Source organism: Hermetia illucens, chromosome 3 (assembly GCF_905115235.1).
Source record: "Hermetia illucens chromosome 3, iHerIll2.2.curated.20191125, whole genome shotgun sequence".
Lineage (NCBI taxonomy): Eukaryota > Metazoa > Arthropoda > Insecta > Diptera > Stratiomyidae > Hermetia > Hermetia illucens.
The window spans coordinates 173,255,140-173,268,878 of NC_051851.1; the positions used below are offsets into that span (position 1 = coordinate 173,255,140).

A 13,739-nucleotide genomic window follows, 5' to 3' on the forward strand; every position below is an offset into this window, starting at 1 on the left:
AGGACTCTTCTTCTTTCCTTTTTCTTCAGCCTTTGTGCCGTTCACAAGCGGGGTCGTCTCTTTTTTCGCAGTTTTTGGCACCATATCATCTTTTTTGTAGAGCGCAGATATCAATGCGCTTTTTTCGAAGGTCTCTTGTGAGTTACTCGGTCTTTCCAGTCAAGGTGCCAATATTTAGGGTAGTATTAGGCTTTTTACTGCGAAAAGTAATGTACAAGGAGATGCTTTTATTTGAAATCTGAAAAGAGGTCTCGACTGTTGACTTTGTGGACGATTTCGACGGCGTTACCACTGTAAAAAAGACTAGGAGATACAGGGGCCAATATGTCTGGAAATGCCCAGCTTAATCCTGGAGAATAAGAACGGGTAAACCGGACCTGTTTACCGGTTATAGAAACGAAAATGCGGTCCGTATATATGGAGGTTGATATACTCGCATGGAAAATGGGTGTTTCGCATGAGATGAAGTTGATAGATATGTCTCGGCAAAGCGCTCACAGGGTTTTAGGGAGACAGTCTGGGCCAGGGGTGAAAATCATGTGAGTCCTTCGCAATTATAGATTTATTTATAGGTCCCCTCTTCGTGACCAAGGGAAATCATTTCTTCCCACTCTCCTTTGGAGGGGTCTGAGCACAGGACCTTCGAGTGATCATCAAATCAAATGGAAACAATCGGAACAGTTGTATTTGATTAGAGGAAATTAAATTGTCAAATCAAGTTAACGAGATTCAAGTCACCTTTTGCAGGTTGAGATAATCAGCAATTGATGATTTTTGCTGGTGCGAGTATAAATCTTCTTTTCGCAAATCACTATGACTTCGATATCGATCGCTCTTTTGATTAAATTGTAGATCCTTGAAGTACTGTAAGCTTCGATCCAAATAAGCTAAGGTTTCAGCATCTAGTTGTCCTGCATTTTGGTTGTATTTGTTTTGGCTGGTACTGAACGGGCTCATATCGTGGCGTGGTGGTGTTGGGGGTAGGCTCTGCAAAGGGAAGAATTGTTAGATTCTGTAAGCCTAAACCAAATTTAGGACACCATAGTTCATAATACATACTTGACTGTCGCTTATCAGGCTCTGCCTGCTCATAGTCCGTGCCTCATTTTTACGGGGTAGAACTCCCGGTGCGGCGATTGAATAGGATCGTGGTTGCGAGCGGTAGCTAGATCCTTCACTGTCAAGCTGAAGAGGAAGTGGTTCGTATGTCTAAATATCAAGCAAGGTCCAAAAAGTGAAGTTTAAGGCAATTACTTTTGGCATGGTCTACCCATTCCCTTACCTGAGTCGATATACTTTGCGGTGGTGGTGAAGTCCCGGTCGAAACCGCTGTTGAAACTTTTCGTTTCACCTCCCTAGGGGGTGAGGGTCCACAGGCTGTGGACACTTTATGACTCGTAACACTCATCCTGTCATCGTCCTGATCTCTATAGCGGTTAGACGATTGTTTTTCATGACGGTTAAGGGGTGGATTGTCTTTATTCTGGAAAGTATTTGCTGTAATGATTTCACCATCTCTTTTATTAGTAGGTACCGTTGCATATGCTGCATCGTTTATATCATTCTCAATTGTAGCCCAAATATCCTCTAGGGACATATTTTGATGTCCTAGAAAAACGTACGTTGACTGTTAGGGATTATTTCCACAATGTATACAATTTTCACAGTTTTTTTTTTATAAATTTACTGTTTTCATGAAGGATTAGTGAGGGTTTTGGTTCAAAAAGGATCAACTGATAAAAATATATACAATTTAACGTGTTCAACAGTCCTTTGACAAGGATTTCGGCACTGGTTCACATAGCGCTTTCCTGTGTCCAGGACATGCTCTTTGACAATTTGACTAAATTTTTCTACCAAGCGTTTATCAGTGTATCGCCTATTGGTGTTTCGAATCGGATCAAGACTATGTTGTCACAAGGAAGGACACGTTTTCCGCAGACAATAAGGTAGATTACAAACACTAGAGTACGGTTTCAGAGTTTATTGTGAACTGGAAAAGTATAAAAAGCAAATGTGCAAAAAGGGGAAAGTTATTCAAAAGGACAATGAGTGCAAACTAGGGTGAACTCTTTGATAATCTGTCCTGGTGATGTCTGATAACATTTTCCTAGATGTTTCAAGGATACGAGAAATTCACATCTCTAAATCTCACACTACACTACATTTCGTAATTTATTTTTGTTGTTTTTTTTTTGGTTTATCTCATTATTCGTTTCGATTTTGATTTCACATAGTCATGGTTATATCATTTGGATTTCGTTCCTGGCCAAAAGGATATTTTTCTTTTCATACCTTTCTTCTTATTCTTAGTTCCTCTGGGATCTTCGGAATCTTCTTCAGAGGCTGATATTTTCATAGAACTAGCTTTTTTGGTGATCGTGGTCACTGCGTCCTGTTGGGATGGTGGCTCATGTTTGGGAGGTTGTTGAGTAGCTGGAGGATTTTCAGGAACAGTAGGCTTTGATGGTTGCTGCGTCGGAGTTTTACAGCAAATTGAACAAATCCTTGTATTGGCTTCGTTTAAGAATGTACAAAATTCGCATTCCCAGTCGTAATCAGGCGCTTCTGGAGGTGGCCCTGGAGGAGCGTCATCAATGTATTGTATGTCTTCCTCATTATTGGGCACCTCTTCTCTGGGTTCTGGTTCACGTGGAGAGCTTATAACCACAGCTGGTTCTGGTTCCGGCGAAGGTTCTTTGTTTCTGAGAGGTGTTGGAGGTTCCTCTTCATCATAAGAAGATGATTGCGCAGCTTTTGATTGAGCCGGAGAGGATACTTGGTTCTGTTTTGACATTTTCTCCTGTATTTTCGCCTGAACAATCGCCCTTGTTCCCGGTTCAGACTCAGAGTCCTGTGTCATAGGCGAATCAGACGCTGTTTTTCTTGGTAGTCGATCTTGATGTGAGTTTGCTGATGAAATCCTACGCCCAGGTAGCCAGTCATTGTGTAAAGGCTTCCCGGTAGATCCTGCGCGACTATCTCTACTGTCGCGTCTAGATCGCTGAGCAGTACGTTGTTTTGAATGACTGAATCCTTCGCTTTCATCCTCCATATCATAGCTTTGAGATGTAGATGAAACTTTTCGTTGTCGCCGCGAGGTGTTGGTCATACCTGATTTGCCAGATCGCAAGGATCGATGATCGTCCTCAGAGTCTTCATCGTCAGTTGCCTCATGCTCGGCATAGCTGTTCCGTTTTGACCGTGTTGATTTCGTTGATTTTCTTGATTTGATACTGAGTGCGGGTGAACCTGCCCTTGATGTGGCTCGGGAATGGGCACGTGATCTTGGTGGGTAAACGGGAGGCATCATAGCTGAAAAATTGATTAACTGTTGACTGGAGACGTGACAGAATGTGAAATATAAGTCTTACCGGGATTCATCATTGGTGCCATCGGGTATGGATACATGGGAGGTGGACCCCAATTATTGGCCCATGTTGGCGGTGGACCGTGCATGGGATGTTGATTCGGGAAATAACCGCTTGGTGGAAGGTTTAAACTCATGTTAGAGCCGTTGAAGCTGTTCATTCGCATTCCTTCTGCCCATGGGTCACCTCCGCTTTGGTTCCATCCTGGTTGACAAGTTTGGCAATTCAACTGTGCCATAGATTGTGCCTGAAGTATTTGAAAAATAAATTTTGATGAGGATGGTAGTCATGTCGCTTTTAGGTCCATTCGAATGAAATAACAGTTAAGTTAAAGATTGAAAAAATTAGGTTGAGCGTAAAGCAGCGAAGCTGCACCCAGCCTGAAGTTAAAGAAGGGGATGATGACATAGAAGAGGAAAGAAACACAGCAAGGATATTAGTGGATATCTGCTAAGCAGTGGTACTACCCCAGTAGTAAGGTGCCCAATTCTGCTAAGTAGGATGACAGAGAAGGTTGCCTGGTATAAGGGAAAGGCGGAGGGGCCAGTGGCTGCCAAAGGTAGTCAGTTGCCACCTGCGAGTAGTGGGCAACAGATCGCCGTTGATGACACTGGCTTATCAGTACTGCCAAATCCGGTGGAGACATAGTCGGTAATGGTGAAAAGACGCAAAAAGAAAGCTTCACCCAAGAAGATCGCGCTAATGGTAATGTGTGAGGTATCTCCTGCACTGCGAGGGGAGTGGCCTTACGAAAAAAACGGAAAAATGTAGTGGAAAACCGGAAGTTCTCCCTGCATGAGGTGGCAGTGGCCCAGCTGTTGGGATCTCGTGGCATAATATATGAGTGCACTGTTGCATCAGTGTGGATGAATGCATCAGGTGGCTGGGTTTCGAAGATAGGGCAGCTAATTATGCCTGCGCTCGCTGCTATGGCCTTTGGCAGCCGTTTACTGCCGGGATTGTGGGTTCTGGAGACTTCCGATCAGGCATATTCAAGGGTGGTTAGAGCTAATGTCAACTACTAAGCGCAATGTCGCTCAGATTGCTGCAATTGAACTGCGCTAGAGCAACTATCTGATGCACGATTTCGGCCAGCGCATAAGCAAGCATAGCATTAGCGTCGCGATATTGCAGGAACTCTGGGCTGTCAATGACTGCGTTAGGGGCTTGCCTGTAGACATGCGGGTGCTCGCTGTTAGGAGGTCGATCAAGGCGGCCGTTTTCATAAATGATGCGCGTTTAGATTGCATCTGCTTTGAGCGTCTTACCAATGAGTGAGGCGTATGTGTCTCATTCACGAGCCCTTTGAGACGGTGGTTTTGTGTATGTACTGTCCGCTTATAGACTATATTTTCACGGAACACCATTCATCCTGGGCATGGATACCCAATGTGGCCGAGTCAGACTGCCAAGTGTACATCTTAAGAGTTAATCCTTCTCTGAGTATGTGCTTTTATCAGCGGATGAAAAAATGTGAATAAGAATGTATTCTGTGAATGATAGTATGCTGAGGAGCTTTGAACGGAGAACTCCGAATCATGCCACGTGGTGGACGAATGCTTTTTGCATTAACCGAGGAGAAGTCCATCGCGTGAGATATTCCAAAGAGTGCGTCGTCACAGTCAAGTTAATCCCCTTGTTGATGTTGACCAACTTAGGCTCACTTACAGAAGCAGACTGGAGACGATTCATTGGTGAGCAAAGCGACCAGTCTTAGGGAAGGGTCCACCAGATATTCAAAGGGAAACGAAGCCACGACATTAAGTTAAAAGTCTATGCCGACATGGTGATATCATGTTTGTACTTTGTTAGGTGAGCTGCTTCCGAGCTCCGATCTTCTGGCGATCGCGCTGAAGCAGAGAAAGAAATTTCCTTTCTTCACTGTTGTGTAATCTGGGAGAGCTAGGCAAAGCGGGCGACTAGCGACGTTTGATTTCACGCGTTACCACAACGGAGGTTCCAATCGTCGGACAGGTTCGGTGGACCCCGTCCGTCAAACGGAGAATCACTCCGGCGTCTGATAATAGTCCCTCCCGCAAGTAGGAAAAAAGCAATGAGCATGCTTTTGATGCGAGAGCTGCCCATGCGGGCCTTTTTTGACTATAGAGTCTGGCGGAGATGCCACTTGTAACTTTGGGGATCATCCGTTAGAGATTTGAGCACCAGTTTCGCGGACACTTTCCTTATCCTCATGATGAGATAAATTGAGGTTTTACTTGAATTTAGCTTCTAAGCCATTCATTGCACGCATAGTCGTCAGTTAGAGTTCAATGCAATTTGTCTACTGTGGTCTTCATTTTTCATCTCTTCGCCATTCGAGGCATACCGTGGATTATTGCTCGCCAACCAACCGCCTACCAATTGCCCCTCACAAGGACCGCTCCGTACGTCCTTTCCCGACCAGTAAAAAATCAATCAAGATACTTTTGGACAAAGGCTGAAGAAAAAGAAGAGGATTTTATTGTAAAATCCAATACGGTTTATATGACCTTCTGTCCAGGATTTCATGGAGTACTGTAAAATGTTCAAGTGCGCAAGGCCCTTCGGGATCTTTTCCGGGCGAGATTCTATACAGCGGAGAGCCTTGTTAACTTCAAAGCCGAGCCCCCCTCAAGGGTTGTCAGCCATATTTAACGGGTCGCTCACCATGCGGGGAGTGACGTTCCATGGGTGACTGAGTAAGTAGCTCTGACCCCGAGGCTGGCAGTATACCTGCGTCTTAGGTAGTGGCCTTGAGAGAGCTACTTGGTGTAGATCGAACCGCGAATGGCCGGTACAGTGAAACCAAGAAGGACCAGATCGTCGGCTCTGCTCATTAAGCCGATGGAAGGCAAGAAAATGGAGCAAAAGTGTTATCCATATGGAAAACCAATGTTGGCGGAGTCTTCGTTGAATTAGGTCCGAAGACGACCAGTAAGAATACATTCTGCGAAGAGATCAAGGGGCTGCTGGGGAGAAGACTCTTGTTTCTAATATGATTTCTAGAAATCCGAGATCTTGACTGCCTCACAGAAAAGGTCGAAGTGGAAGAGGTCACAAAGCGTGAATGTCCAGAGGAAATCAATGCCCGGATAGGTACCACTTCTGCAAATACGCGAGGCTAAAAACTCGCTGTGATAAAAGTCGCCGAGCAATATGCGAGGGAATTTCTTAACAGCTCGGAAATCAATATTCAATGGGTAGTATGCAGGGTACGAATGCCGATAAGGACACACGTCAGCAATTGGAATACGGCATCTCGCAGATGTGGTCAGATGAGTAACCAAGCGAAGATCTGCAACGAAAACGAAAATTGCGTTCTCTGCAAGAATTACGGCGCGCCTGGTGAAAGCGTTGAATACACTGCGGGTTCGAGGCTGCATCCTATAAATTAACATGCACCGGAGTGCAACTGCTCACGAGTTGCTAGCGGAGTTCACTTCGGTCGTAAAAGCTGATCTAGTGCTAATCAGCGAGCAATACCAGAACAAGGAGCCTCTTCTTTTTCTTCTTTTTCTTCAGCCTTTGTCCCGTTCACAAGCGGGATCGGCTTCGCCATTTGGCTCTATCGAATGCCTGATCTGGGTGCAATCTCGAGGCTCTCAAATCCCCATCCAGCGTATCAAGCCACCGTTGCTTAGGTCTGCCTTTTGGTCGTTTACCATCGACTTCGATGTTCAGACCAATCTTGGAAAGTGAATTCTCGTTTGCACGAACTGCGTGACCATACCATCGAAGACGCCTCTCTCGCAACTTTTCCACGATCGGTGCAACCCCATAACGATCGTGGATATCCTCATTTCGGATGTGATCTAAACGTGTGACGCCACTAGTCCAACGTAGCATCTTCGTCTCCATTACCGCAAGATGCCGATCATTGTCTTTTATAGTCGGCCAACACTCAGAACCATAGAGAGCGACTGGACGGACGACATTGCGGTAAATTTTAGATTTGAGGCGTTCGTTGATACGTCGATCACAAAGGACACCAGTTGTGGAACGCCACTTCATCCAGGTTGCGTTAATGCGTGAAGTAATTTCATCGCATCTCGATTTATCGGCGACTGTTGCCATTTGGGTTTGGGACGGCATTTGACTTCGTGTTCTTGCCCAACGCCGAAAGAATGGCTTTATCTGAACTTAGTGTTAAGGGATAACGTTTTTAATGTTTACCTAATACCAAAGGAGACGATGCGGGACTTTCGGCGCAAGTTCAATGCTCTAGAGGACGCCGGTTCGGGCACGGAGGGCCAGATCTGCTAGGGCCCTCACCAAGACTCCAGAGGGAAAAGAATCCTAAAAATAGCGGTGAGAACCGGGCTCGTAGTTTTAAACACCGGATTCACGCCAGTGTCTCGGCATCCAGGCTGCAAAGGAAGTATCCTTGACATAACTTCTGGCATTGTCGGTGAATGAATGGCGAGTTCTGGAAGGCTTCTCGGTAAATTACCATCAGGACATCATATTCGAAGTGTTTGACGCAACTTGTCGGTGTGCACTAATCGAGTGCCCTCCCTGCGCGTGGAACATCGCGAGGGTGAACATTGGGAAATTTGTTGAAGCCCATGGAACAGGTAGAGTCGCGCTGGAGGCACTTCCGGGGGTGGTAGCGTTCGAGTTGACATTGTCGTAGGATCTGTGATGGATCTGGTAATAACAGCCTGTGAAGCTTCCATGCTTCAGAGGGGCTCCAGCCATGATAACCTTTTTATGCACTGGTGGACGGCAGAAATTGCAGTATACGGGCATTATTCCTTGGATATCCCGTATGGGTTAATGTCAGCAGTACAGAAGGCATCGAGGATTGCCCCCTTTTCACAATGAAAGAGCTAGAAAAAGCAGTTTTCCCCATGAAAAATAAGAAGGCGCCAGGTCCTGATGGTATCCCGGTACAAGTTTGCAAATCAGTGCTCCGCCTAGGGCCAGACCTGCTGCTCGGGGCAACGCTCTCCTGAAGGAAGGCATTTTTCCTCATTGTTGGAAGGTGGTGGGGCTCGCGCTAATTAGTAAAGGAAAAGGATACCCTGAGCAGCCGTCTGCATATCGACTGCTGTGTATGCTTGGTACGGAAGGTTCGAAAAGCTTATTAGGAGTTGACTCGCTGTAGCGATCCGTTCTGTCGCGGACTTATCGCGGGGTGAGAGAAGAAAAATCTACGGTGGATGTTGTTATAGAGGGCGTGAATGCGGTCCGTCGAACCGAGGCACTTAGCTGCCCATCTCGACGGATAGTGCTAATCATAACGCTTGATGTCAGAAATGTCTTCAATTCCGTATGATGAACAGATATGCCTGGTACATTAGAAAACTCATTCCACGTACGGAGCTATCTCTTGCGGATATTGAGGGATTATCTGAGGGACTGCTCTCTGCTCTATTTGATGCTCGAGGGTCAGAGGAGGATGGAGATAATGCCAGGGGTAGCACAGGGGTCCATGCTAAGGCCGGACCTCTGGAACGCTTCCTATGATAGTCTGCTGAGACTCGATATGCAACAAGAGACATGCCTGGTCGATCCTTTGCATCCCGTGTCGATCAGTGACTTGACTATTTGACTCGAAGATGAGGTTCTTCAGCTGCGGACAGGGCTGTACCAGGAGTCTTGGTCGTGAGTCGGCTAATGGTGGATGTTGGGAGTCCTGCATTTACTTGGAGACGTCTTCTTATGGGAGCAACGCAGTTTGTTTTGCTCTACGGCACGGAGGTATGGGCTGATGCCCTTTGCAAGGAGGTGTATCGTAAACTTTTTAAGTGACGTCTGCTTATCGCTTTGTTTTAGAACCGGCCGTGAAGGTGATCACGCCATCTACAGCCATAAGGGTGAAGATTTAAGAGAGGTGGCCGCCTGAGAAGAACGTCAAGGCACACTTACCGAGTGGTAAATCTCTTGGTAAAATTAACTAAGAGTCAGATGGACTTTGCAACTTATTGACAATTTAGATCCGTGGCCGAACCGAAAGCATGGTCAGTTTGATTATTTCGTCACCAAGTTTCTAAGTGGGCATGAGAGTTTTCAGTCTTACCTATACAAGGTTGGGAAGGCACGATCTCCTGATTATGTGTTCTGCAATGGAGTGGCGGACAACGTCTAACAAATCTTTTTCTTTTCTGAAAGTTGGGATTGCTTTTGTAAGAAGCTTTCTGCTGATACAGGGGAGGCTTTCCTTTGACAACATTGTCAGAGAGATGCTTAGGAGCGCTGGTAGATAGAGCCGTTTTGCGCATTACTTTCGGGTATTTCTTGTTGCGAAGAAGGTTGAACTGGTGGATGGATGGGATGGTAAGGGGTTCCCTGAACTAACAAATTCCTTTTTTTGCCCCCCCCCTCCCGTTGGTAAAAGGTATTCTCTGACTTGAAGGCTCTCTAAGCCGGGAGAGCAGAAGGGCTAGTCCGGAGTAGTGTGTCAAACGGTTCCAGGCTAGTTCTCTGATGACAGAGAGGTGTTTGGTTGACAGTTCGGCCGCGTGCGGTTATGGAGACGAAAATGTTACGTTGGGCCATAATCTGAAATAAGGACTTCCGCGATCGATTTGGGGTCGCACCGATCGCGGAGAAATTGCGAGAGAGGCGCTTTCGATGGTATGGATATGCTACTCGCACTGATGAAAACTGATTTGCCAAGATTGGTCTGAGCATCGAAGTCGATGGGAAATGGCCTAAAGATCGACCAAAATTACGCTGGCTTGATAGGTTAGATGCGATTTGAGAGCGAAATGGCCCAATCCATTAAGATGCGCCGACCCTTCTTTTGAATGGGACAAAGGAAAAGAAGGAAAGGATAAGGGACGTTTTCAATATTGTGAGAGCTAGAGATGTCAGGATTGGTAGTCAGTTGTGCGATTTCTGATAGGTTTGCCTGCTTTTCCTGGCTACGGTTGTATTTAAAAAGTTCTGGTTAGGCACCGTTTGCGTTTACATTTCTGAATATTAGTATCCTATTCCTAGCGATAATTATTTTAGCTTATTTGACGCATTTTTTTTAAAATTCTTTCAGAGATTTAGACTTCCATCATGGAAAATGGTTGTTGCTTACCTGATTCATCTGTTGTGCTGGACTCCAACCTCCAGGATATCTCTGTCCACCAACCTGATTCAAATTGAAAACTGATGTACTCATACTACGCATTTGGGGATTCATCTGTTGACGGGTATCCATCTGATGTTGGTGGGGAAAATGAAAATGTGAAGCATCGAAATTATTATGGGGTTGAGCAAGATTCAGTCCAGATGATATGCTACTGGAACGGTTTCGAGTGGGAGAAGGTGGTCCTGACCACTGATCAGATGATAAGTGTAACTAGAGTTGAAGTTAATTGTTTTTGTCGGGTAAGTAGGAGGTAGAAGCTAATAGTATCTGTAGAATGCAAAAAAAGGACTATACTCACCTGAGATTCATTGAAATTAGATGCATTACTCAAACGACGTCCCACGGAATCATCGCCAACTTTTCCATTGCGCATGTTCTCCTGGTGTTGGCGGTATCTTTGCTGGAGCAATGCCATCCGATCGAGGGTCGCGTGAGCTTTTGATTTGATCTTTTCCAAAGCAATCGATGGTGGTCGTTGGATTGAATCGAACGCTGTAGATCGCATACTATTGGGCGTGGTTGACCTTGGCGAGGCTGTTTGTCGGAAAGGTTCCTGGTTAGCGGGAGTGTCTGGAAGTGGACGATTTGTATGATTCGGTGCCATACGTCGAAAATTTGCCATACGATCGGCAAGTGATGACGATGGACTTGGAGCTCGATGGTGAAGTGATACTGGTCCGATTGATCCTCCTCCGCCTCCCATCCCACCCATCATCTAGGAATGAAATGTTAATTATGGCACTAAATATATGGAAATGCTAGAATACTTATTATAGTGGGGGTGAAAGTTTTGAAAGTTTATCTAGGACTTACCACTTTTGCGGGATTTTTTTTCAAGTATAAAAAATTTATTTGTGAAATATCTTAGGATTTAAGAAGTAAAAACAAATTCAGTTTTGCACTCAAGCAATTGTTTTTTATTTTTAATTGTAATAAATATGGTATACACGTTTTCTTCTAACACTTCCCATATATTTAAAAAGATATTTTTTTTCTTGCTTTTAGCATTTTTAGATAAATATTTTTTATTAAAAAATTAAGCGTGGGAGTGTTGACTCTTTTAGTATCTTTTTTGTTTATTTCGTTTAAAAGTTAAAATTTTCATCACGCATGCTAATGAAGGGTGAAGGTAGCAGGGGAACTAACAAGAAACAAGCAAAGGACCCAATCCATTTTCCATTTTTTATTGACTCTGGTTTTTTTTTCTTGGGAAATCCACTGTGTTACTTGGCGAATATGTTGGAGGTTATGTCTGAACATCTTTGTCCAATAGGATGCCTTCCGAGGGTAAAATCGATATAGTGGAAGTTGAGGGTTGATTGTCATTCCCTTGGTTATTTAGATAGCATTTTTGTCAAATTTTTGAGATAAATTTAGTTATTTTTTGGAATTTTTTTAGGCCGAATTGAAAGAGGGAGACCATTCTCTGGGGTCAGTCTCCCAGGATGGGTATCATCTGCTTGTTTCAGTTCAGTTTGATTTTATATCCTTAAGATTGGCACAACAATATGCTTGTGAGGTAAAACATCGAGGAACTATACTAAAACAAATGAAATGAAAACACCACATAGCCAAAATGCTCAATGTCGGAATGAAGTATAAAAGCGCACAAATAAATGTTTTCACATTGAGGAAATGGATTAATATATAATGACCTAAATTATCTTTTGTTTCCATAACAATAATCATATTTCTTTTGCTTCATAAATAAGCCGCTACATAACAAAATAAAATCAACCTTTGATTTGTAATTAAATAAAATAAAAAAAGATTGTAAATCTAATAAATAAATAAATATCGTGGTATGGTATCTCATGTAAAACATCTTTTCTTTATCATTCTCATGAAAATTCAGATCATCTATCGCTTGTATAAATCTTAAGAAATTCTGCAGAGTCGTACCTGTTCCTTGCGCACTGGCATTGGACTGGGCATTCCCTTTTTGTTTCGTCTGGGTGGGGGTACCGGTGGATTAGCTAAATGGGAGTCTGATTTGGGTGGCAGTGGTGGCTTGACAGTCTGGATCTTCTCGATTGCCTATAAGAAAAAAAGTATCTCATTCGAATCCTTGTTCGTATTGACCAAGGTTCTTAGCCTATTCTTTCAATAACTCTGAATATACCTTCCGTGAATGCGTCTGGCGCTTGGGATGTCTGTGAAACATGTCATCGCAGGATGCACAAAAGTACTGCTGCGGACATTCCTCACACTTGACATATGCCGAATTGGATCCGCACAATGTGCACTTGATACCATCGATTCGCTTCACATCTGAAACAGGGGGTTGGATAAACTCAAAGGATATCTAGATCGTCTGGTGTCAAACCTGGTGTCTTAGGGCGTGGTGCTGCATTTGTGTACTGACTATTGAACTCGATCACTTCATAGTCCGGTTCCAGTTGACTCTTTTTGGGTGGTAAAGCAGGTGGCGCATCGTTTGACTGCGGGGGTGCAGCAGGTGGTTTGGGCCCGATTCGATCGTGTGTTTCAGTCTATAGCAATTCAAGAAGCAATTCAGGCAACCATCAGCAGATTTATTATATTTACTACCAAATACTCATTGAGCAACATCTGGCTTTACCAATGCCTGAACAAATAAATGCATTAAAAAAAATGCCTTTCTACATACCATCCATTGCGGCATCGAGCGACCGGATTTGAGTTTCGGCGATGTTGTTCTCGGCAATCCATTTAAATTCTGTTGAAATAATCAAAAGCAGACATTATAGCGATTATCTGAGTTTACGTGTGCCAATAGATTGAAGATACGATGACGTGACATATATTTAAAAATAGCGAATACGATTTTTTTGAGCTGATTTATAGGTGTACGTCAAGGAGGAATCAAAATAGAAAAAAGGCGGATATGACGCGGTAGACTTGGGGCTGCGTCGAACAGGGGAAGTTTCAAAACTGAGTATCTAAATTTGTCCGGCGGTACCAATAAAAAAAACTTTACTTTTTTCACTAGCAGTTCACTGAACTAGATTTATTTATTTGTAAACAAAAGGGGCGGAAAACGACCTGACTGAACAGTTTAATAGATTACTTCATTTGTAGCCTCTAATTAGCAGGAAATAGTCGGAAAAAGATACTTATTTCTAAAATTTCAACAGATCACATCAATTTCATAGATCTTCGCTCATAATTTGCATAATATTTTGAGATATCTGTCGGGGGAGGAATTTTTGTATACATTGGCGTCCTTCAAAATTTCTTGGATGTATATATTTTTGCCATTAAAATAATTAGATACGATTATAGTGGTGGTGGGTGTTCCGAGCCAGTTTATAGATTGCGCC

At 43.9% G+C, this 13,739-nt stretch overlaps 1 protein-coding gene across 7 annotated transcripts in view; it reads right to left on the bottom strand.

The window, feature by feature from the left end:
• Nucleotides 1-13,739, bottom strand: part of LOC119652582 (E3 ubiquitin-protein ligase lubel) — a 79,876-nt gene that overhangs the window by 36,386 nt on the left and 29,751 nt on the right. For 4 of the 7 annotated variants that reach the window (XR_005249564.1, XM_038056799.1, XM_038056803.1 and 1 more), the window contains exons 2-12: nucleotides 13,067-13,135; nucleotides 12,764-12,929; nucleotides 12,560-12,708; nucleotides 12,340-12,474; nucleotides 10,736-11,152; nucleotides 10,384-10,647; nucleotides 3,375-3,618; nucleotides 2,296-3,315; nucleotides 1,283-1,608; nucleotides 1,060-1,209; nucleotides 739-987 (exon numbers count right to left, since the gene is read on the bottom strand). Coding sequence is in view for 6 of the 7 variants with exons in the window: in XM_038056799.1 (XP_037912727.1) it covers nucleotides 739-987; nucleotides 1,060-1,209; nucleotides 1,283-1,608; nucleotides 2,296-3,315; nucleotides 3,375-3,618; nucleotides 10,384-10,647; nucleotides 10,736-11,152; nucleotides 12,340-12,474; nucleotides 12,560-12,708; nucleotides 12,764-12,929; nucleotides 13,067-13,135 (3,189 nt within the window). In the remaining variant the exon portion in view is untranslated. The remainder of the gene's footprint in view (nucleotides 1-738; nucleotides 988-1,059; nucleotides 1,210-1,282; nucleotides 1,609-2,295; nucleotides 3,316-3,374; nucleotides 3,619-10,383; nucleotides 10,648-10,735; nucleotides 11,153-12,339; nucleotides 12,475-12,559; nucleotides 12,709-12,763; nucleotides 12,930-13,066; nucleotides 13,136-13,739) is intronic. The other 3 variants (XM_038056801.1, XM_038056802.1, XM_038056800.1) reach the window with 3 other exon arrangements.